We start from the raw sequence: 22,167 nt of genomic DNA on the forward strand, positions 1-22,167 counted from the left end.
AGGAAAGGGGAGATTAAGGAGCCATCAAGTACAGGCACATCCTGTTTGTTATTGGAACAAGCAAAACCTGTAGAAAATCCCTGCGTGCTCTACCAGGCTTCGGATGCTGCTAGCTGTAATGCATTTAAAATCCCCCACTAAAGGCAGTAATGAATTTAATTCATAGCCCAGAGAAATGTTCCGAGTCATAAAAAAGTATTGTTAAGGGAGAGAGGGCTGCCAAACTCCTTCTATCCTGTGCCAGTGATGCATATTTGTATTATTGGCACTTATACATCAGGTTTTGTTTACTACAAAAACGATCCTTTATCACTTATTAAGAATTAATAGTATAAAAACGCTTTTGGGAATCTACAATAACAATTACTTAAACTTGGCAGTACTGCTCAAGGTTTGCACAATAAAATGTGCAATGTGGGGGAGGGGGGGAAAGTGGTATTTTAAAATGAACTTGCCTGGACAATGAGCTGCTTTAGGTTGCAGTGAGGTGTTGCATGGTTTCTAAACATTTAAATGTTTATGCCTGTCATCCAAGGATGCTGAAGTGCTGGGTTAAGTGTGTGTGTGTGTGTGTGTATGTATGTGTGTATGTATATGTGTGTGTGTGTGTATGTATGTGTGTGTGTGTATATATATATTTAGCTCTCTGGAATAACAGAGTCGGTGCTAAAATGAATTATAAGTATAAAAGGCTTACTTAGTGAACACATGCCAGCTTTGAATATGTATTCAACCAGATAAAGCATGAGGCCTCCAAGCTTTTGGCTGCCTGGCTTTAGTGCACTCCTGAAGGCTAAACCCAGCATGGTGATTTCTAATGTTGGAAAACTGAAGCACCAGTGCTGGGTTTAGACACTTGCATTACTTGAGTCTTAAGCAACACGGCTTTTGGGGAGGATGAATCTCTGTCCTCTTCTAATGGCTTTTAATAGTTTTGCTATCAAGAGGAAAAACGAAGCTGAGAGGTTTTGGGTGAGAGGTTAAAGAAGTTTGTATGTGCTACGTGCACGGCAGGCAGCTGACCTGCATGTATCAGTTCTAGGGAAATGATGCATCAATTCTGGTCTAACCCAGTTTGTTCGAGCATTCACTTAACTGATCATCATTTAAGTTCATACACAAATTTAAGTTAATTCTGCACATTTACATAGAAAATACTAAAACTTTATAGACTTTCCCCCTGGGGCTGGTGTACAAGATGAAATCAATTGCAACGGTAACTCGGTCAAAACACTACATTTTATACGAAGACCTGAATGAGGATTTAAAGCTTTCTCTTGGTGGTATGAAGTAACTGGGTGTTTAAGTCAAATATAAACAATTAAAAGAAACAGCGATTATTTTGTCTGTGGCTGTTCGTGTAGTGCACTCCGAAAACGGCATGCTTATTTCTTTTTTCAAGTGTAAAAATGAATAATTACTTATCCTGATAAAAATGACAAAGTTTAGAGACAGGCTGCTTTTTTTTCTCCTGCAAGTCTAACCTCCGTGATGCTACACAAGGGCACAAGCAGCTCATTTTTCACCTGCTGTACACGCGACCAAATGGTCAATTCCCCAGAACAGAAAGAACGTAAGGAGGAATGTTAAAACACTTGGCAGTAAGGATTCAAAATAAAGGGCAGCGTCCAACCAGTCAGATGCATGATAAAAATTAGAAGCTTCCCAGCATGTTTATACTTGATGATGGCACTAAATTACCGTTTGGTTTCAAAATATTTTTCACCATTGGATCTCCTCCTCTTCCTTTCTTTATGGGGATTTTATCAAGGAAGCAATGCAAAATGCCTTTCTTTATGGGGATTTTATCAAGGAAGCAATGCAAAATGCCTTTCCACTTTTAGTAGTAGCAGTAGAATAATACAGCTTGCTTGAAACGAAAGCGATTTGTTGTGGTATGGTAAGAATTTGATTGCAAGATGCTATAGTGACAAGGGCTTCTAGCTTGCAGAATGCAGCATTCAACCCGGTCACGGACTCGTGCTGTCTTCTGAAGGCTGCTGGTATTATCCATCAGAAGAGTCCTTATTCCTTACCTTGGAGACCCCCCCGCCTCCCACCTTCTGCCCTTAGTGCTCTTTACTGCCAAGCCTTTCTGGTGTTGTGTGCTCACTGTCCTGACAGTGAGGAAAAGCACTGAAGTCTAGAAATGTTCATCTCCACAGCACAAAATTTGTCAGGACAGATGCAACAGGTAATATTTGAAGAAGTGAGTAGCAAAAGGCGGCACAGGTGTTAGAGATCCAGGAGGGGACAAGACGGCAGAAAGAAGAGTTGTACAAGGGGAAAGTAGACTAGATGAAGTTGCCCCGACTCATTTTGGTCACTTACCTGTTGGTCAAACAGATATCTGATGCTCCTTTTCTCAAGGCATGATGTCTTCTAAAATTAAATTTCCTTCAAATGTGCTGGGAAACAACTGGTCAAAAGGGAGGTCTCTACTTGGTGCGCATGGCTCAACAAACAAAGAAATCTTTGAAAGCCCTTCTGAAAACCTAATGGCAATTGCTGTCCTTTAAGAAAACGATTCACTCTTTGTATAAAGACTCAGGAAAGTCCATATAAAATGTGAAAATTGCAGTTCCTTTAAACTTTGACACAGACGGTTTTGTTTTTTAAGTCCTTTGCAGCTTCTTAGTGGCAGAAATCTCCCTTCTTTTTAAGTCATTTTTTTAAAATCCAGTAAAATATTGGCTTTCAAATGAGAAAATGTTATCTAACATGCTGTTTTAGATTTCTAGGTCTTCCCAATAGGATTTTATCCTTTTCCTTTCAATTTATTTGATTTCTATATATTTGGGAATAGCAAGTAGATATGAAGCCAAAGCTATTCGGGCAAGGACAGGAATAACCAGAGTATGTTGTGATTCTGTTCAAAGAGAAGATTTCAGAGAAGCTATAAAAGTAGCAAAAATCTGGTCCGAACATGTAGCTGTGCACCACCGCTTCCTTAGACTGTTTCTGCAGATCTAACTGTAAGGGGAGAAGGATGTATGATCCTACCGCTAAGTCAGGGGTGGGCAAAAGGCGGCCCGCATGCCAGATCTGAGCCACCAGGCCATTTTATCCAACTCAGTGAGCAGCCCTCCGCTTGAAATAATTGCCCGCCACTGCACTAGGTGCTATACAAAAGGCAGCTTCGCTGCAAAGCCAGGGGAAGGCCAAAGGAACGTAAGTGGAAAACGTGAACGTTAGAATTATTGTTTAAAGAATAGATATTTTTCTGGGAGGATATTTAGGGGAAATTTTCTGTCACTTGTTTCCATCCACTAGCTTCAAATTGCGTAGCTTCTTGTACTTACTAGAGAGCGAGAGGTGTTTAGCTGCTAGCCTTAAGGCAGGCAGAAAGTAAGGCAGCGTGGCCAACTGGTTTAGAGAGGCCTGCGCTTGACTTGGGAGCAACCTGCTTTGTCAGATGCCAGTTAGTTTCCGAGGTGCCACCTTGCCTCATCTTCTGCCAGAGAGTGAATAAAACCCTCCAGTCTTTGGATGCATATCTGCCTGCACAACTGTTCTCGATGAGCCTTCATGGTCGCTGTTTCTCTACTTAATCTCTCTCCACAAGGGTGGGTTCTGTAGACGCCCATCATGTACATTATTCCCCCAATCTTTTAAAAACTGAAGTACAGTATAGTGATGCAGCAGCACGTTATATCTGATAATCTGTATTTACATATATCACATTTTTAACACATTTTATATAATGATTTCAAATTTACATATCCATAGCAGGGCTAACTTTTTTTTCCCTCCCATTTACATTCATGAACTGAATTCACCTGGAATTTTTTATGAAAGCCCAACATACATCATAATTATCATAAAAAGATTCGTACATACTTTTACTGAAAAATATCTTTGTAAGAGGAAAGTTACCAAAAATAACACCAAATATACTATTATGCATACATTTTTGTAAAATACAAACAAAACGTGGTTTATTTGGGGTATTGCCTAGTCTAATATGGCTATCTTTAAAACAGAAAAAGAAAGGAGGGAAAGGAGTAACCCACGAAAATCAGGCTGATTTAAAGAAACCCATTTCATTCTTTCCAGAGATGCAAATATGACGGAAAGAACACTTGTAAAATTAACTGAGTATCAACAGGTACAAATAAACACTACCTAAATATCACACGTCTTCTTTGAAGCATATGCTGTAATGACCTTGTAACACTTTAAAAAAAAAAAAAAATGCAAGTGGCAGAAAAAGCTGTCAAGCAAAACATTGAAAAATTAGTACCATTTACTAACCAGTAAGTGCAGAACTGAGAGGCTAAATATTTTTATGATTTGTTTCACATGCGTGCTCTCTCTTCCTTTTGCTCACAGGACTGATTGTTGCAACTCTGGCAATATGTTGGATGCCAAACCAGATTCGGAGGATCATGGCCGCTGTTAAGCCCAAGCAAGACTGGACGATACCCTACTTCAGAGCGTACATCACCCTTCTCCCCATTGCTGACGCTTTCTTTTACTTCAGTTCTGTAGTCAACCCGCTCCTGTACAACATCTCTTCTCAGCAGTTCCGGGATGTGTTTCTGCAGGTCGTCCGCTGTCATCTGACGGTCGAGCATGCCAACAAACAAAAGCTCCTGCGAGCCCATTTGAATTCCAGAGCCAGCAGCGCCCGCTCTATGCGTCCATTGATCTTCATGTCGTCAAAACGCAATTCTTCTACAAGGCCCAATAACAAGGTTTTCTTAAGTACTTTTCAGAATGAGACCAAGCCTGACTGCAGTCCACAAAAACTGAGTGTTGAATCGCTGGAGCCCAACTTGGATGAAATGCCACTGGAGACTAATGTAGAGCCCAGTCTAGCGGCACAGAACGGCCTTCGCGAACATGAAATGTGACTCCACACAAGGCAAAGTTTGTTGAGCGCTGACCTAAAACAACTGTTGATCTTAAATAGTTTTTCTGGTAGACTTGTTTCCAGCTACACAAATGAAGCAAGAGTTGTGTGTGCTGTTGTTAGGATTTTTTTGTTTTGTTTTTGTGTTTTTTAAAGTGCACAAGAGATTCGATCTGGTACTTGAATTTATTAGTTGCTGACCGAACAAGAAAACGAACCAAAAAAAAAAAACAAACCCCTCTTGGACCAAACTTCTCTTTAGTGATTTGGAAGCAAACAGCAAGAAGAGCAGTGTCCTTCGAAGAAAGGGAGACACAAAACAAACAATGCCAGGACAATAAAGCATCCTCAAAGTTTTAGCAATACAATGAAAAAAGAGCCAATTTAAGGAACAAAATAGTAGTTATCATGCCTGCCCTAGGCACCGTGCCGGAGTTTCCTCTCTTCTTTGGTCGAGGGCCATTGCAGAGCGGAGTGTTGCAGCAACTGATACAAACGGAGTCCACTTTCCCTGGGGAACAGAAAGACTGGTATCCAGCGGAGGCTATGAGACAAGCCGCAGAAGATGCGCAGGATTTGCGATACAGGATTCCTGCAAGACAGAACATGACTTAATTAGCTTGATATGAAGGTGAACATTAGCCCACCAGTTTGAAGATCCTTACATGCTCATGTTGAAATGTTCAGATTGATACAAGCAGTATAAATCCATGACAACTAAAGCGGGGTGGTACGTAGGCCCCTGTTTCGCTAGGAAATGACAGCCCTTGTTTAAATTTCTTATTTGTTAAAAATAACCCGATAGAGCCTTGTAAAATGAACAGAATACGTTTTTAAACCACGGGTCTTTTAAAACCAGAAACTGCAAGCCAGCGGCAGAAGCTGGAAAGATGTACAACTCTGAAATCAGCAGTTTCCAAAACATTCGTTTACTTGATTTACAAGTAAACCTACTGGAAAAACTCATCACAAACTGCTTTTTAACGGATGGAAGCCGAGCACAGTCTGATGTATGTGGAAGGTATTTTCAAGTGTTTTACAAGGTTATAAAATAAACCATTGTGCCCCCTCCTCCATGTTAACCGCTTGTGGTAGTTCTGTAGTTTATTCCTCGTGGTTCTCCTTAGCATGTACTACCCTTAGATTTACCGTAAGGACTGAGGACCTGGTGGAGGCGTAGGCAATCCTTAGGTGACTAACACACTTCCAAGGTTGTGAAAACCACCTTGCCTCTAAGCCCAGGTGTTACCCAAGGGGGTGCGAGAACAGGAGGATTCCCCTGAAGGGATGATGTGTTGCTTTGTACTCCAACGCTCAGCCCCACCAGGCATTGAATCTCTAGTACACGTGGGACAGGACTTTTGAGAGAGGCCAAGGAAGAACTGGGAGTATGGCTCGTGAGTTCAATTACGGTTTGTACAGCCGCCAGCTCGATCCCTTGGGAATTGGAGCAACGAGGCAACCACAGAGTCTAACAGAGGCTTCTGCCAGTCTTAACTGGCACAGAACAACCCCCTTGCCCCCTTCCCGTGCATCTCTGTAGTGCAAGTCTACTTCAGTTATGCCCTGGGGAAAGGACTCCCAGTCCCAAGCAGGAAGAGATGAACAGGCTGGTCTTATGTTAATCGATCCCTACATGCTGCGCTGAAGTTTAGTGCAGCGTTACTGTTTTTACTGGAATCCAAGACTTACCTGAATCCCCCAATAACTGAATTCTAAACATGGCTGGAATCTAATTTTTGGAGGGTTGTATTAAATTAATTCCCCCCCTCCCCCTCCCGGCTGCTGCATCATGGAAATCAGCAGTGGGGGTAGGTAAGGGAGGGCAGATGATGTGACCTCTTCCCTTTGCTGCTTGCTTCCCCTGTCCATTGCCTGCATGCTCCACACCTGCCCTCCCCCACTTGCACCCCTCTTGCCTGCCCCCCCGCCACTTACTCCCACTCCTGCCTGCCCCCCTCATGGTGCATGCATCCCTTGACACCTACTTGTCCTGGTACTTATCCTCTCCCCCCTGTACCTCCAGCCCCTCCTAGTGATGCTGTCCTTCACCTCCCAATGCTGCTTACCTTCTCCTTGCAGCTCTGGCCAAGGATGGGGAGGATGCAGCCCATGCTGCCTCCGGCCCCAGCCCAGCCATGCGGCGATGCTGGCAGCAGAAGCTTTGGCCCTGGAGCAGGGGCTGGTGGTATTGCCACTGCTGCATAATTGAGCGGGAACCAGAGGTTGCGTATACTGCGTGTTCCTTGCCCCTGGCCGGCACGGAGTTGAGCTGGAGCCAGAGCCGCAAGGGGAAGCAGAGGCTGCAGGCGGCAGGTAGTGGCGGGGATATCAGCTGAAGCTACAGCCGGCCACCTCCTCCCCTGCCCATACTTGAATCTAAGATGAGGGGCTTTTTTTTCCCTCTGTGCTGAACGGGTGGGGGGAAGAAATCCTTTTAGATTTGAGTAAATACAGTAATAAGGTAGGACTTTCTGGGTTCTGAAAGCTATCTAGAGAAAATTTTTATGTGCAAGTGAAGACCTGGTCCCACTGTAGGCAAAGGCATACCTCCCGCAGACCCAGAGCTGGGATTACACCTATTTTGGATTAATCTTTGAATATCGATTTTAATCTGTCTAATCCTCAATTTACCTTTATTTCAGCACCAGAAAGCATTCCTGCTTGAGTAAACTTTACTACAACTTCTTCCACCTTCTAGAAATGATGCTTTCAAGGTAGTCTGCATGCAAGGAAATTTGAAAATGTATCATGTAGACTTTCCAGTACCTTTTACCACTGGTGTTTGTTATGTTGGAGACCCAACTTGTCTCCCCCTCATAAAGTTGTCTAGTGTTTTGTCTATGATTCCCCCCCCCCCTCCCAGTTGTCCAAACTTCTAGGTCAGCTACTCCTCTATATGGCTTTTGTGCAAATAGCAATAAATCTGGACTTTCCCCCTGTTTAAATGGGAAGCTTTTAAAATGCTGACAATAGTGGAGGATTCCTGTTCCATAAATCGGGAAATTCCCTTTTGTCCTTCCTACTGAGCTTTCTACTTTGATGGCTATGGGTCCAATAAGTGACTTGTTCATGATTTGCACACATACTGGGTTATACTTTACTTCTCTGAAGTTGTCAGATCCTTGTAGCTGTGCTACTTTTTGAAGGCCTACGTTCAGTCCTGTGAACTTGATCGTGCCCTTAAATGTAAGCTTCCAGGCTTTTGCTAGGGAACTCTGGAAGATGATCGTGTAGTCCTGGAACCTGAACTCCATCCTCCTGCAGTTGCTTTCAGGCAATCCTGCAGGGTGAATTCCAGTTAATGAGCTCCTGTGAAAACAAAATACGACGTTCCTACAGATTAGGTAGAGTTTTGAAATTCCAGGACTGTAATTTCATTAACAGATGGAAGATGTTCATGCTTAAAGAGAAGAAATGATCTGCCCAGCAATATAATCTCACTGGGACGTTCTCTTGTGGGTCTTCATAACTCTGTCTTCCTATGGGAAATCCCATTCCCAAATGATTGCCTATTCACATTCCTAGCTACTAGTAAGAACTATGATCATTCTTTGCAAATTACAAATTTACAGCACTTCCATTAAGTTTGTGGTAGCAATCTGGCTTGGTTGCAGCTGTCCAGGGTCAGGACCTATACCTATACTAATTTCAAATACAGAGGGACCCTTCTGAGGTCTGAAATATGCTTCAATCATAAATAACTAGTTTAGTCGTCAGGAGGGCTCCAGGAGCTGCCATGTGTTATCTAAGTTTAGGCAGGGAAAAATGCTTCTGCACTTGTCATATTACAATGCTGTTGTGGCATGATGAAAGCCAATTTAAAAATGGGAGGGAAATGCTGCCAGTATGTGGTTTACTGTTTGGTTCAAGTTTTAATCAAATACAACTATACTTCCTCTGTTTCCCTTTTGGGACAAGGACAAGAGAAAAGAAGCTCTAAACTGTATAAACTGGAGAGGCCATTTGCTTTACAGAACATTCATGTAGCCCTAGGAAGCTTACTCATCTCCAGGGTTAAAGCTGCTGAGCAGGGTTTTTTGTTTCTGTTTTTAATTACAATTATAGGTGAGTGCCTAAATCTTGTTTTTAACTGGGCCAGGCTGTACAGTCACCTGAACTCCTTAGGTCCTTGCTTTTGACAACAAGATTAAAAAAACATCATATTTAGTGTTTTCCTACTGGCAAATGATTGTGGCTCTCCATTTGGCAAGCTAACTATTTTAAACTCTGTTCTGAGATGCCTAGCTCTGTGCTGCGCTGGGAGCCTCGGGCTCATTCAAGTTTCTAGGTCCCATGCCAGGGACAGATGCTTCTGCATTCAGCATCACCGAGCCCAGGTCCTCGATTTGATCTAGCCCTAAATGCCTGTCGTACTGTGATAGTAGCACTATCAAACAGTCTGACTTAGTGGTAAAGTGTACCACATTTATTTAAACGGAAGATGAGATTTTACACCCTCCCCCCATTACTAAGGGGGGCACCCAGCATCTTGGATTTGAGTACCAGTCTGGGGTACTTGTGTAGTGGGGTACGGGGCCTGTCTGTGTCCATGCAACAATTCCCTCCCCCACCTTACTTCCAGTTCTGGCTCCAGCCCATCTGGGCCTAGAGCTACCACCATCGCTGACTCTTCTGGAGCCAGAGCTACCGCCCAGAAGGTAAAAGTGGTATGGGGGAGGTGTAAGGGAGAGAAGAGGCAAGCAACAGGTGTGGGGGGTGGGCACAGGTGAGCTGGGGGTCTGGCCCTTTGTGCCCCTCCACTGCTTCGGGGTGGAGGGCAGATTAGGACAACCCTCCGATAATTAGATTCTATCTATGGCAGATTATAACAACTTCCTAATTTTTGATGTACAGAATCTAATCATTAGAGAGTTGTCTTAAATTCAAAGTTGTCTTGGATTTGGGTGCATATAGTAGTGTCTTATTCAAACTAAGGTAGGGCCAACCTTCTTTTGCTTAAGGACTTTCTAGTGCAGATGAAGCGTGTAGTGAACAACTGTTTAAACAAGAGAAACCGTTCTAGCTCCATGTTGTTCTCTTCTCTTTGTTCTCTAATCTACTAGAAGCAAAAACAAACCAGAAAATCCAAAGGGATTTGGCAGCTCCATTTCATTAGTTTTCCCATAGACTGTACCATGCATAATTTAAATTTTGTTTATCTAGTGTTACAAAATGCTGCTTTCCAAACATAAAGGGAGACATGCCTTTTCCACTACAGTGTGTATAGCTGCCCACAAGCCTTTTCACAACAACGTAAAGGGGCAACCCCAAAAAAGGTCTGGGTCAAATATAACATTATAGGCTAGAGTCAGATGAGGACTGGGCACCTACAAGCCTTGCTAGGGTCTGAGCCCAACACTGGAGCGCTGTGGCGATCACTACTGCCCACCATGCTGTCTAGCTCTAGGGCAGATATAATGTTTCTCTTGGCAAAATCTCCAACACACCTCGGCTTATGTTTCTGGGCATGGGCACAGTCATCTCAGTCCTGACAAAACTGGCAGGCTTAGCATCTGTGCAAATGTCTGACCCTGCCGAGTCACCAACTACACTCTTCCACTTGTGACAACTTGCAAGGTGTGCCCTGGAAGGGGAGGCGTGCCCATACCTAATCTCGCCTACAAAAGAAGGGGGAAGAGGCAGTAGATGGGACATTTAGGCACTTTAGATGCAAGTGTAGTTTAAAAATACTGGGTTAATCTCCTCAAATTGTGTCAGTTAAATGATTAACCGATAATGCAACAGCTCAGACACAGCTGCTGCTGGGAGCCACTCCCGGCTCCCAGAGCCCTTTGACTAGGGGGATGGAGGGAGGAGGCAAGGCCAGCCGGACAACACAGCCCACACGATGCCCTGTGCTGGGAGGGAGGGAGCACCTGTGAAGGAGCAGCTACTTGCTTGATCCACGAGCTGTTTTCTTAGGCTATGGGAACCAGGCCCCTTTGCCGCTCCTCCTCCTCCCTGCTCTGCCGTCTTCTGTTCCCTGCTGGGACAACACAGGGCTTCCCTTCCCTGCAAGACTGTGCCTGCTCAAAGCTAAAGGATAACCAGTAAGTAAGGGTGCATGATTGAGGATTTTGGGACCAATAGCGATAGCTGATTTTATTTATTTTTTTTAAACAAGCCATATTGGCCAGTACCAATACAACTCCAATTATGCAGCCAGGCAGCATGGACAGTGGTGTCTGGTCAGTAAGTCAGTTGGGGAAGGGGCAAGGGAATGGGCATGGGGAGGGGGACAGATCGAGGCCCCCGTGGTGAGGGAGGGAGTAGGACTGGGGCAGGAGCAGGGGCAGGCGCTGCACAGCCGGAGCAGAGCAGGGGGATGGAGTCGCAAGTGGGCCGTCTGGGGGACACGGGACTCCTGCTGCTTCACGCACCCTGGGAGAGCATGGTGGGGGGGTGCCCCTGGACCTGCATGTGGGGTGAGGTGGGCTGCTGCTGCAGGCTGGTGCTGGGCTCTTCCCAGCAGGGGCATTGGGCTGGGGCTGCACTCAGGGTGGATGGCAGTGGCGCTGGGAGGGGCTCGTGGGGGGCAGCGGTCACCCCAAAATTCACCATAGCCCCCTCCTAGCGTTGCAGCCACCTGCTCCAAGCACAGCCCAGCTGAGCCCCCTGCCAGGAACGGCTTGGTGCCACCCTGGCTCCAGCCTGCAGCAGCAACCCACCTTACCCCATGCACAGATCCATGCCCTCCACATACTCTGTGCCTCTCGCACACACTCTCTCTCTCACACTCGCACACTCTCTGTGCCTCTCTCTCTCTTTCTCCCCCCTACCTCATTGCACACACCTTTCCGCTTCTGGCCCCGGGGTACCCGTGTGGCCCTGTACTCTTGCAGCCTGGCAATGCAGCTGCCCTGGGGCCACATGGTGCTGAAGCAGGAGCGCAGGGAAGCTGGGGCAGACGGAGGCTTCCGATTGTGGGGGCGGGGGTGATGGAGGGTGCTGCTGGGCTGGCCTTGTTGCTGGCTCCTGCTGTCCCTGGCTCCTGTCATCTTTGATAGGCAGACAGGAGCAGATAAATATTAATTTTTGAAATTTTTTAGGGGCCCTGAAGGCTGGCTAGAATGGCCTGATGGGCCAGATTTGTCCCCACAGGCTGTATTTTGCCCACCCCTGTACTATTAGCTTGTCAGCTAAAACTTCTAAATGCTGTTCTTATAGATCTGGCCCCTAGCTCACCAGCATTTTTTGGTGTTTCCTCCATTAGTCTATTCTGTATAAACTGCAATTTACACTTTAGCACAAACGCACCTCCCATGTGAAATGGGCAATGGTTAATTATCTGAGCTTTAATGATGCCCTTTCATGATATATCAATTCTTTGTCTTGGATGTTGTTCTCATTCGCCTGTTTGTAAAAAGAAGACTGAATGCTGTGTGTACAAACCTGAAAAGACTCCTTAAGCCACCTTTGTTATAATAGCTTGCTGAATGGACTCACTTATTTCTCTGAATTTTTCCACTTCTGAATCTGTAAATTTATCTCCTTTTGATGTACTTAGTCTGTGTCTCATCTGTCTACCTAAATTCTCTCTGCAGTTTCAATTGTATATGTCATTCTTTATTTCTTGCCCTAAACTGTGTGTGAGCTATTTAATGACTACTGCATTTCATCCTACTGATCGTTGCATTTCTGAAGCTAAGTGTAATAGAAACTCCTCAAGGTGTTCACTGAAACATAAAGTGAGCACTTACCATAAAGTCAGAATAATTACATAGATTATTTGAAATATTTAATCAAATTAAATATAATGTAATTTATATAAAACAAGAGATTTTGATTTATTTCATTTCCAATTTCAATGCATCTAGAGATGTTCAAGACCACACTGTAAAATCACACAGGGACTAGGATAGGTCCTGGATCAGGGAATGGCTTATATTAACGGCCAACGGAGACCTTTGTAATGGCTATTTTTTCCCTTCTTCAATAGTTTGTGAAGCAAAGTATCTCTGCTTTAGTATTTGTTCAAATGTTTCATTATACAGTGATCTGATGCAACTAGTTCTTTTGGGATTTGCTCTCTGCCTTATAGAAAAAGTGGTTATGAATATTTTATCTAGTAAGGTCCCAAATATATTAAAATGTGACTGACAGAGCCCTTCTGAATGTTGAAAAGCAATGGTGACTTGCATTATTCTTCTAGGAGCAAACATTTGTTTACTCCACCCTTGCTGACATGCAGCTAGAAAGACTCATGCTAGAAAAAAACTTAATCTGTTAATTTGTGCTTTTTGTTTAAGCGAAGAAGCTGCTTGAAAAAAAAACAAAAAGAATTGGGTAGGTTTATTTTATGTATACACTCACTTAAAATGACATTTTTTTCATTTTAGACTGAATCTAGCAGGCCCTACTCTCTCAGAACTCCCACGGAAGCTAATTAGTGCCTTTAATAACAATCTGAATTTATGTAGTACCTTTCAGGAAAGACTTTCAAAGTGCTTTATAAACCATTAATCAATCTTCATTATATGAAATTATGATCCTCATTGTATCGAGGAGGAAACTGAGGCGTAGAGGTTAAAAGATTTGATGTCTGTAGCTACTACAATACAGAGGTCCTGACTCTTAAACCCAGGATTTAGAGCTGTGGCTGTCCTTCCCTCTTTCATATCTTTATTCAGGGGTAAAAAAAATTGCACCGTATAAGTATAATAAGTATATAATTCTGATGAACATACCCATTGCTGGTGGCATAAGATATGTGGAAAACAGCTAAGATGCTAGATATAGTTTTTAAGTAGTATTTCATATACATTTTCAACTAATGCTGCCGTGGAATGACTACATTAACATTTTATTCAGTGATTTGTTTGTAAATTTCTGCAAATACAGTATCGACAGGCAGTTTTGAGCCACAAGACTTTTTTTAAGCTTTGATTTTTTTTTTTTCTTTCTTCTGACCTATGTGCCATGATCATGTTTTGTGGAAATGAAAATCTCTTAGATGAAACAGGATAATTGCTGGATACAGAGAACAAGGGACTGGATTGCTGTGATTTCTTTTACAATATTGTAGAACATGGCATCAAATCATGCCGCCCAATTATGGCACTGGAAGTCTAAAGCAAAACCGACTTGTTAATATTGTTCTAAATAATGACACAAGAAAATCCATCCTACTGCTTGCAGCCTCACAAAGCACAAGTGAGGCATTAAACTGCTTAAAAATATGCATTGATTAGGAAAGTGTAAGTGCAGCTTCTAGTTTTATGGTGTCATCAAATAGACTTTTTTTTAGCAAACGCCAAGTATAGATTATAAACAATGATGCTCCAACAGTTAAGCCACAGTTCCAGCTTTCATCTGACTAGCTTAACTTTTTATGTCTTGCTGTTGTATCTATTTTTTTAAAACTCTGTAATGTCCACTGACAGCCAACTGGCAAATCGTGCAACATTTCAAGCAAAGCTGTCTTGCATGGTCCTCTCAAACGGTAAACAGCAGTCTTGGATATTGAGATTGAAAGTGTACTTTTGCTTCCAGTGTGAAAAGTGAAAGCTGGCTTCCTAGCACTCTGGATTGAAGCCGAGTGGTGGTTTTTTTTGTATAACTGTTTAATATAGTCTTAATTCCACTAAATAAACCGGGGAAACCCTGCAAATGTTTACACCCATGGATAACTTGACTTGTGTGAACAGCTCCAGTTCATTCAATGTGTGTTATTTGTTTTGTTTTTTTAAGGAGTTGCACTGAGTTCAATGGGACTATCTCCATCGTAAACTTATTTGCTGGCATACGTATATGCAGGGCCAGGGACAATGCTCTCACCTCTTGCAAGTCAAGATTCACATATAACAACACTTAAAACAGATTGGCCAGCCTGGCTACATTGGTACAGCAATGCCAGAAAGATGCAGTTTATACCAGCAAGAGACCTCTTTTGGCAGTCTAGCCTAAATCAGCTCCCCATATAGAAAAACCCATCCCAGCAACATTTTTTTGCTAGTATAATTGTATTGAGACTTGGGTTTCTGCCAGCACAGCTATCTCAGTGACTGATTATCACCCTTACTCCTACCCAACATAACTATACTAGCACAACATAAGCGTAGTACTCAAAGTCATAGAAACCTGGTTTTGGTTCTTCACAGGTCCTTCATATAAAAGAAGACCTTTTAAGAATTTATATGTTGCTTACATGCAACTTTATATGCTGCTATTTATTTTGAACATTTAATACTAAAGAGCCCAAACCTGCTCTCAGTGACTTCCGTATGAGCACCAGAAAGCTGCATTTAAAAATTATTTTTAGTTTCTGGTTCCAGCATCACTAGAGCTCTTAAATGCTATAAACTTGGCATGTGAAATCTCTCTCAAGTTTGCCAACAGATATCGGGCTATAAAAAGAAAAACAACTGCATGAAAGGAAAATTATTGTCACAAACTCTACTTTCTTGCGTTTGAGAAGCTCACTGGGCGCTAGTGAAAGTTCTGGTTCGGTCGCTGGAAATTTGTTTTTGATATTAAGTTTAATTTAGACATGAAACGCAATGCGTAAAATGGTGCACCAGGAGGAGACAGCACAGAGCTACCAGCCTTGGGCATTATATCCCATCAATGTATACACCTTTTATACAAGTCCATGAAATAGAAAAGAGCATAAAAAGCTATTGTCCGTGTCCTGTGAGAAATGAAATTCACTGGACCAGATATCACAACTTCCTTAAAATAATACAGTACTTCAACACTTGTGCGTCTGGATCTTTTTCATGCTTTTCAAGTCATAAACTACTGGAAATCAACTGCTAGCTCCATCATTGCTTCCCTATATTTAAAAGCACTCAAAATAGCAATTTATTATAAAATCTCCATGGTTTCGCCTTACCTAATGCACTTAATTCAGTTCATCTCCTGCTTGCTTGGTAGTGTTATAGGCAACTAAAAATTGGAAGCAATTTATTAATAAGAGAACATGCCCTACAGCTTGGCATCTGAAAACAGTTTCTGAATGGTAATATATCCACAGCTCTGAATTTACAGCATATAGTGAAAGTTAATGACATATACCATCATTCTTTTATTTACATGCAAGCTTTTATCTGCATCAGCAGAGCTTAGATGCTGTGGATATTGGTTACTATGCTTTTATTCCATTGGGCACCTACCAGAGCAAAATAAGATTCTAACTGGTAATTGGTAAGAGAGAATTTTTCCCTCCTAACCTGGCAATATATAGTATACTTTATATTCATTTTTAAAATAGATACTATGTGGATGCTTCCCCTCTATACCTATTTGTATGCAAATTGTCAAACATGATTATTAAAATAACTTTACACAATGTCCTTTAAAAGTATAGAACCTGAAAAACTGGTTTGACTGACGGGTGCTCCTTGCTGTGTTTTAATGCGTGCTGAAGGTAAAGCCATTTCATATAAAACTTTAATGCCCAGAATGATCCTCTATGTATACTTGCTGACAGAAGATTAAAATAGGCAACAGTCTCAGTTTGCCATAAGTGTATAATTGCTATTTGTATCAACAGAGTTGTGCACATGCACTGAGAAGAATGTGCATTTCTATGATCTCCGGGAGTCACACGTGGGATAGTAAATAAAAGATGAGCAGTGACGCTCTAGGGCTCGGAAGGCAGAATACTGACTTTAGCTTCCCTGCATTTACTAAAATGGGTGACTTACACTCTTCAGGAAGCTTATTTCTTACAAACAGCAATTAAAATTCACCAGTGAAATGACAGTCATGTTCCTGTTTGTTCCTATGAATTGCTTTAAGTGAACACTTACAGTAATTGCTTTAATTACATTGCTGTATTCTACACCAAATGAATGCATGGAAAATGCCATTGTAAACCAAACAAACACGAGAAGCTTTTATTGCAGATTAATAGAATTAACGAAGTTGCGTGCGACTGCCTTTACAAAAGAAACTGACAACCTTAACTTCTACAGATACCACTTTTTTTTTAAATGCCCATTGCAGAGCTACTCTTGTCGATTCCGAATGGCATTTTTAATGCAAATGCTGGGGAATGGTATAATATAAATGGTGTGAAGTAGGTTCACAGCTACCTAATGGAAAGGTAGCAAGAGCACGAAGTCTTTTGTTTTAAAAATTAAACAGCCTAGTATATTTATAGCAACTGAATATTGAGATTGAAAAATTATGAGACCAATTTCCACATCTCTCCTTTGATTCCCCTCTTCCCACCCCCACCCCCCCAACTATATTTGGTTCTTTACACTCCTTGTATTGCAAGTTTAATCTGTTTTTTAAAAATCATTTCTTTATAATGAGTAATCATTTTGTAGTACACCTTAATGTTGGGTGTACGATTTCTCCATTTGGAGATTTAAAACAAGGTGACCTTTTCTTAACCGGCTCTGTGGGTCTGATTTCAAAGCCTATCAGAATTCATGGCTCTGAAGACTCCTATTGACATTGGATCTTGGATCAACCCTTACATGGTTAGCTCATCTTCAATAAAAGAAAGACTGTTGGGGTTTTTTTAATATCAGCTTCATTTATATAGAATAAATGAATGAATAGCTAAAAGGTTTCATTCAGTCTCAACAAGTGGTGCATTTAGTTTCTGTTTTCACTTTGAAAAGCAGCAGCTTTGATGTTTTAGTGTTCAAACTCCGTATTAGGAAAGAAAATCAATTACTGATGTTTCCATGAAATATTTGCAAGTGGAATTAATATGATGGGAAATGAACTCATTTGTCAAACAGTTCATCTATATGATCTGTCTTCAGAAATCAGCTGCTGTTTCAGCTGAAAAGCTAACCTTAAAAAGGTATCCCTTAAGTTAGTTGCTATGGGACCAAAAGTGACCCAATATGGTCTCTTTGCCGCCTCCAATGCTACGAACAGCAAAAGCTACTGGTGCTTCTTAAAGACTAAATGAACAAATTAATTCTTGGGATGTCTTGCCAGTAGTGAAGCACTGTCCTTTTGCATCTCCCACTGGAACTGAGTAATGTAGCCAACTGACAAACCCTAGTCTATCAAACTTAATAAATAACTCCACTAAAACTTGAGTAAAAGAATATATACTAGTTCTTTTATTTCATGAAACCTCTAGTTCTGTACATTCTGGATAGGCCCCTTAAGTGTTATCACAACATGGATATAAAACAAAGTGCAGGTGGGGAGGGCAGTGGGGTTTATACTAGCTCAGCAGTCACCTGCTTAACAACTTCATACTTCCTGACTTTGACTTTTTTTTTTTTTTTGAACTAGGTAGTATATAGCACCACTGGAAACAACTGGATGGCAACACTTAGGCTGATCTGATTTAAATATAAATGTGCCCGGAAATGTTAGATTCATCATTTAATTTTGACAATCCGTGTTCAGAACTGTTGCTTTTAAATAGTTCATACAGATGAACTACTTTAACTTGGGGTCTTGTTAAAAAAAAAAAAAAAAAAATCCTTCTTAAAGGCCTGGTACTTTTTGTAATACTTGTAGACTTTCTTGTCCAAAACGATACACACTGTCAGACTGCCTTTATACTAAAATTCAGGAGATTTTCCTGAGTAAGTATAGCGAGTTCTGAAAAAGTTGAAACCTAATTTTACCTTCATCTGTGGAGTGGTTTGCCTGGACTACAGCAAGGCTTAAGAAAGTTATTTTACAACGTAAATGAAAAAGATTCTTAAGAGCTGCAGTCTTATCTGTGAGAAGTTGGTATAGGTATAATATTAAGCCATATTTGGAGCTGTCATTGCTTAACTTAATGTAAGAAAGTAGCAACTGCCTACATGCCAATGACTATAACACAGACATACCACAGCATGTAAATCAGTAACCCCCTTTTATTACAAAACAGACAAATAGATTAATGTGTGTTGCCAAGGATGGGTGACTGGATCAATTAGGTTACTGACTCAGACCATGAACTTTATTTTAATATACTGCATTTAACTTTTAAATAAGGTTCAGGAGAACCTGTAACATTTTGCTCACTGACAGAGTTATATTTTACTAAGGGCACAAATTGGTTAGTCTATAAAAATTAAATTATACTTCTTTGACTGCATCTAGTCGAGAGGAAAAACTCTAATTACAAGATTTTGCTGTCAAGTAATTGAAAATTCACATTCTTTATATACTGGGTTAAAAATTCAGACTCCAGGTCCATTATAAATGAAAATCAATATTTGGAACACTTTTCAGCTTTCAGTGATAAGCAGGAGTGAAAGAAACAGTTATAAAATGTACAGTTAAAGGAGGTTGAATTTGTTAAATAATAATTTGGGAGAATAAGGCATTTTATATTGCATTCATTTAAATATTAGAAGAAAAAATAATAAATGAATTGAGGCCTTTATGATGGCAGTTTCCTCTAGTTTTAATACCAACCCTCTCCAGAACTGACTGAGGAGAAGGTAAGTTTTTATAATGCAAATTTCACTCCACTTGGAATACATAAATTAAGATTTACCTGCTACAAGGAGTCTATAACTGCCTGACTTCAAATGAACAAGAGCTGCATTTATAAAATTAAACCATGAAAGATGGATTTTAGTGTGCTGTACACTGCAGGAGAGTTTTCCTTTTAAAAAGGAAATTCAAATAACAAAAAAAACCCCATCTCTGGCTGCTGTTATCACTACTGTAATACTCGAGAGGGTGAAAAAACAAAGAAAATGTCATTACCATTTCCCCGCCTTTCATTAATCCCTAGCAAATCAATTTCTTCACAGTGATGAAGACAAGTTTATACACCCTTAATTTTTGTAAGATCCAATTAGAATGGTTCTGATTCTCAGTTCAGTATTGCCACGCTAGTTTAATCAGTTTGCAAACTTCCTTGTTAATCTGACTTTTCTGAAGCCTGAGCGGTACATACGTCATATGAGCAAATGCCCCTTAAATCTTTTGGAAAGAGTGAGATAAATATTTTAAGTAAACTGTTCCTAGATTAAAAGAGGTCTGGCTGCAAAGTGAAGAGATGATTACAGATCTGGATCTTGGGAGGGAGACACAGCTTAAAATTCTCAACTCGAATGAAAATCTTGTGCAAGGGAATGAAAGTGCTAAGAGTTAAATGAGGACAGGTGCCACTTTTATGGAGTGGTAACTGCATCTGTCTACCCGGGATTTTGATAGCACTTCAGACTCCGCCACATCGTTCATTCAACGCTATTAAAAAGATGCAGACAACTTCGGTGTGCATGTGGCAAAGCCTGCATTTCAGGCACTTGTCTACTTGCTCCTAGGTTTAAAGAACTTCACAAGCTGTAACCATCTCAAACCGCCACTATCCTCTCTACATAAACACATCTCAAAATAAAATGCTCCAGCAACACAGTTTGAGGGAAATAGTTTATGTTCACATTTTTAAAACTCAGTTCTCTTACTGACAGGTACTAATCTTCCCTTACATTGCCCTCCCTTTTTCTGCATTCCTCCTTCACAAAGATGAAGTGTACTGCTCGGTGCATTACCTGCAGTGAGGGCAAATGCCTACGACACAGCCACTGTGCATGGAAGGGGTGATTGCATTTCTTTTCAGTGATTCCCACCCCCCAGGTTATCTGTGGCTAGCAGTACGGTGCAAAGTTGCTGATAAGTATATTGGAAATATCCTTTAAAGCTGTAAATTGTATTCATTACCAAATGCTGGGTATGCAAAACAATATTCTAGATTTCAGGAACTTCGACTGCATTTACATTTCCCATTAATAGATGGAGCCCCTGTTATTGGACAGAGACAAACTGCAGCTTCATGGACACGACCGCCAAAACACTCCCAATATCCTATTCCCATTTGAGTCGTTCAGTATAAATTAATCTTCAGTACAAATCCTCCACAGGGCCCGAACCAGTGTTTCGTTCCCCATCAGCAGTACTGCGTGACCTGTGCCCAGCGATGTGCTCCTGCTTTTTGGAGGTGGGTTTCTCACCCCCTCCTCCACCTGGGGGTACAGAGGTAATACCCAATTCAAAAAACTTCAAGGAGCCACTGCTGCCCTCCATCCTTCCAGTTCTCCAAATGTCGCCACTGTCAGCTGTGATAAGGTCAGGAAGCTACATGAAATAACAACAGTTGAGCACTCTTCATCTACCCACCGCACCTGCCCCAGTAGTCTCCGATAAAGCTGCTGCATGCAGCTGAGTGCAGGAGGCAGGCAGGATCTGCTGTTTAAAACACAAATAGCCCTCTCCAAAATGTTGTGCAGTGTTTGATGTGGAAAAGACCAGTGCACAGCACAGCACAGCACAGCACAATGATTCCTGTGCAGAGGGGAAGGAGCACTAGCTACCAGGCAGCTTCTTCCCTCTTGAAAGCATTTTTATCTTGGTGTTTGCTAAAAATACTCTGAATGGGGCAAAAGCCTCTGAAGATGGTTAAGGGAGACTACACCTGCCCGGTGCATCCCATCAGCAATGAACTCCAGAAACAGTTCACACATCCCTCATCTATTTCCACCCACCGGCTGTTTGATGGGTGAAAGCCCAGCTCTCGCTGCCTCTCCCTGCTTGAGATCCACCTTTACCGCGTGAGAAATGCTAGAGTAAATAAAGAAAGGAAGGAATTATTCATTTAATGCTCTTTCCTCCCATGGGGGGGGGGGGGGCTCTGTAATTAACTGGAATGAGATTAAATTGACTTGTTATTAATTTCCCACTGCTGTAAAAATGAAATGGGAGGCCCACAAGACCATTTTAACAGCTGTATTAACATTTGGCTTGGAAATTTCACTCCTCGTTTGAAAAGGAGGGCGGTGAACCTCGTTGCGCTGGAGAGCCGCTCGGAAATATTTAAGTGGGGCTTGGCCGCCGCGGCCCCTTCGACAAGTGGCAAGCAAAGCACCGCCCGGCGCGGCGGGGCGGGGGGAGCCGAGGGCACACGGGGCTGGGGGAGGATGTCGGGGCTCACCTGAACTTTTCTCCATGATTTCTTTCTGACACATGTCCTGGACGTTGACGGTGCAGTTGACGATGAACTCGGGCGCGGAGCAGTCGTTGTTGAGCTGGAATTCCTCGCACTGGTAGCACTGGATTTGCAGCGCGCCGCCTGCGAGAGAGACGGGGCGAGCCCGGAGTCAAGCAACAGGTGCAGGGAGCACCCCCGCTCCGGGGCAAGGCCGGGCCGGCGCGGGGGGCGCCGCGGCGGCTTCCGGGAGCCCGAAGCCGGGGCGCGCGGCAGCCGGCAGAGGGCAGAGGAGGAAGCCGCCGGCCCCGCAGCGCCTAATAGCCGCGCGCCGGCTCTGATCTGCGCCGCCGGGGCCCGGCAGCTGTTGCGCGGCCGGCCGGAATGGATGGAGGGATGATGGAGGGGAGCGGGGAGGGGGGGGCGCGTTTACCCGGCGCCAGCAGCAATCCGC

General features: G+C 42.5%; 2 protein-coding genes across 2 annotated transcripts in view; one reads left to right on the forward strand and one right to left on the reverse strand.

Moving 5' to 3' along the window:
• GPR39 (G protein-coupled receptor 39) overlaps positions 1-5,073 on the forward strand; it is a 118,828-nt gene extending 113,755 nt beyond the window's left edge. The window contains exon 2 of the mRNA XM_019554391.1: positions 4,333-5,073. Within this exon, the coding sequence (XP_019409936.1) occupies positions 4,333-4,856 (524 nt within the window). The 3' untranslated portion in view covers positions 4,857-5,073. The remainder of the gene's footprint in view (positions 1-4,332) is intronic.
• Positions 4,985-22,162, reverse strand: LYPD1 (LY6/PLAUR domain containing 1; the record flags this gene model as incomplete). Its single annotated transcript, XM_019553604.1, has 3 exons — positions 4,985-5,447; positions 21,720-21,857; positions 22,147-22,162. Coding segments are annotated over 3 exons (390 nt in total), but the record flags the coding sequence as incomplete, so codon positions are not given.
• Positions 22,163-22,167: the final 5 nt, after the last annotated feature.

Source organism: Crocodylus porosus, unplaced genomic scaffold (genome assembly GCF_001723895.1).
Source record: "Crocodylus porosus isolate Cpor-Errol unplaced genomic scaffold, CroPor_comp1, whole genome shotgun sequence".
Lineage (NCBI taxonomy): Eukaryota > Metazoa > Chordata > Crocodylia > Crocodylidae > Crocodylus > Crocodylus porosus.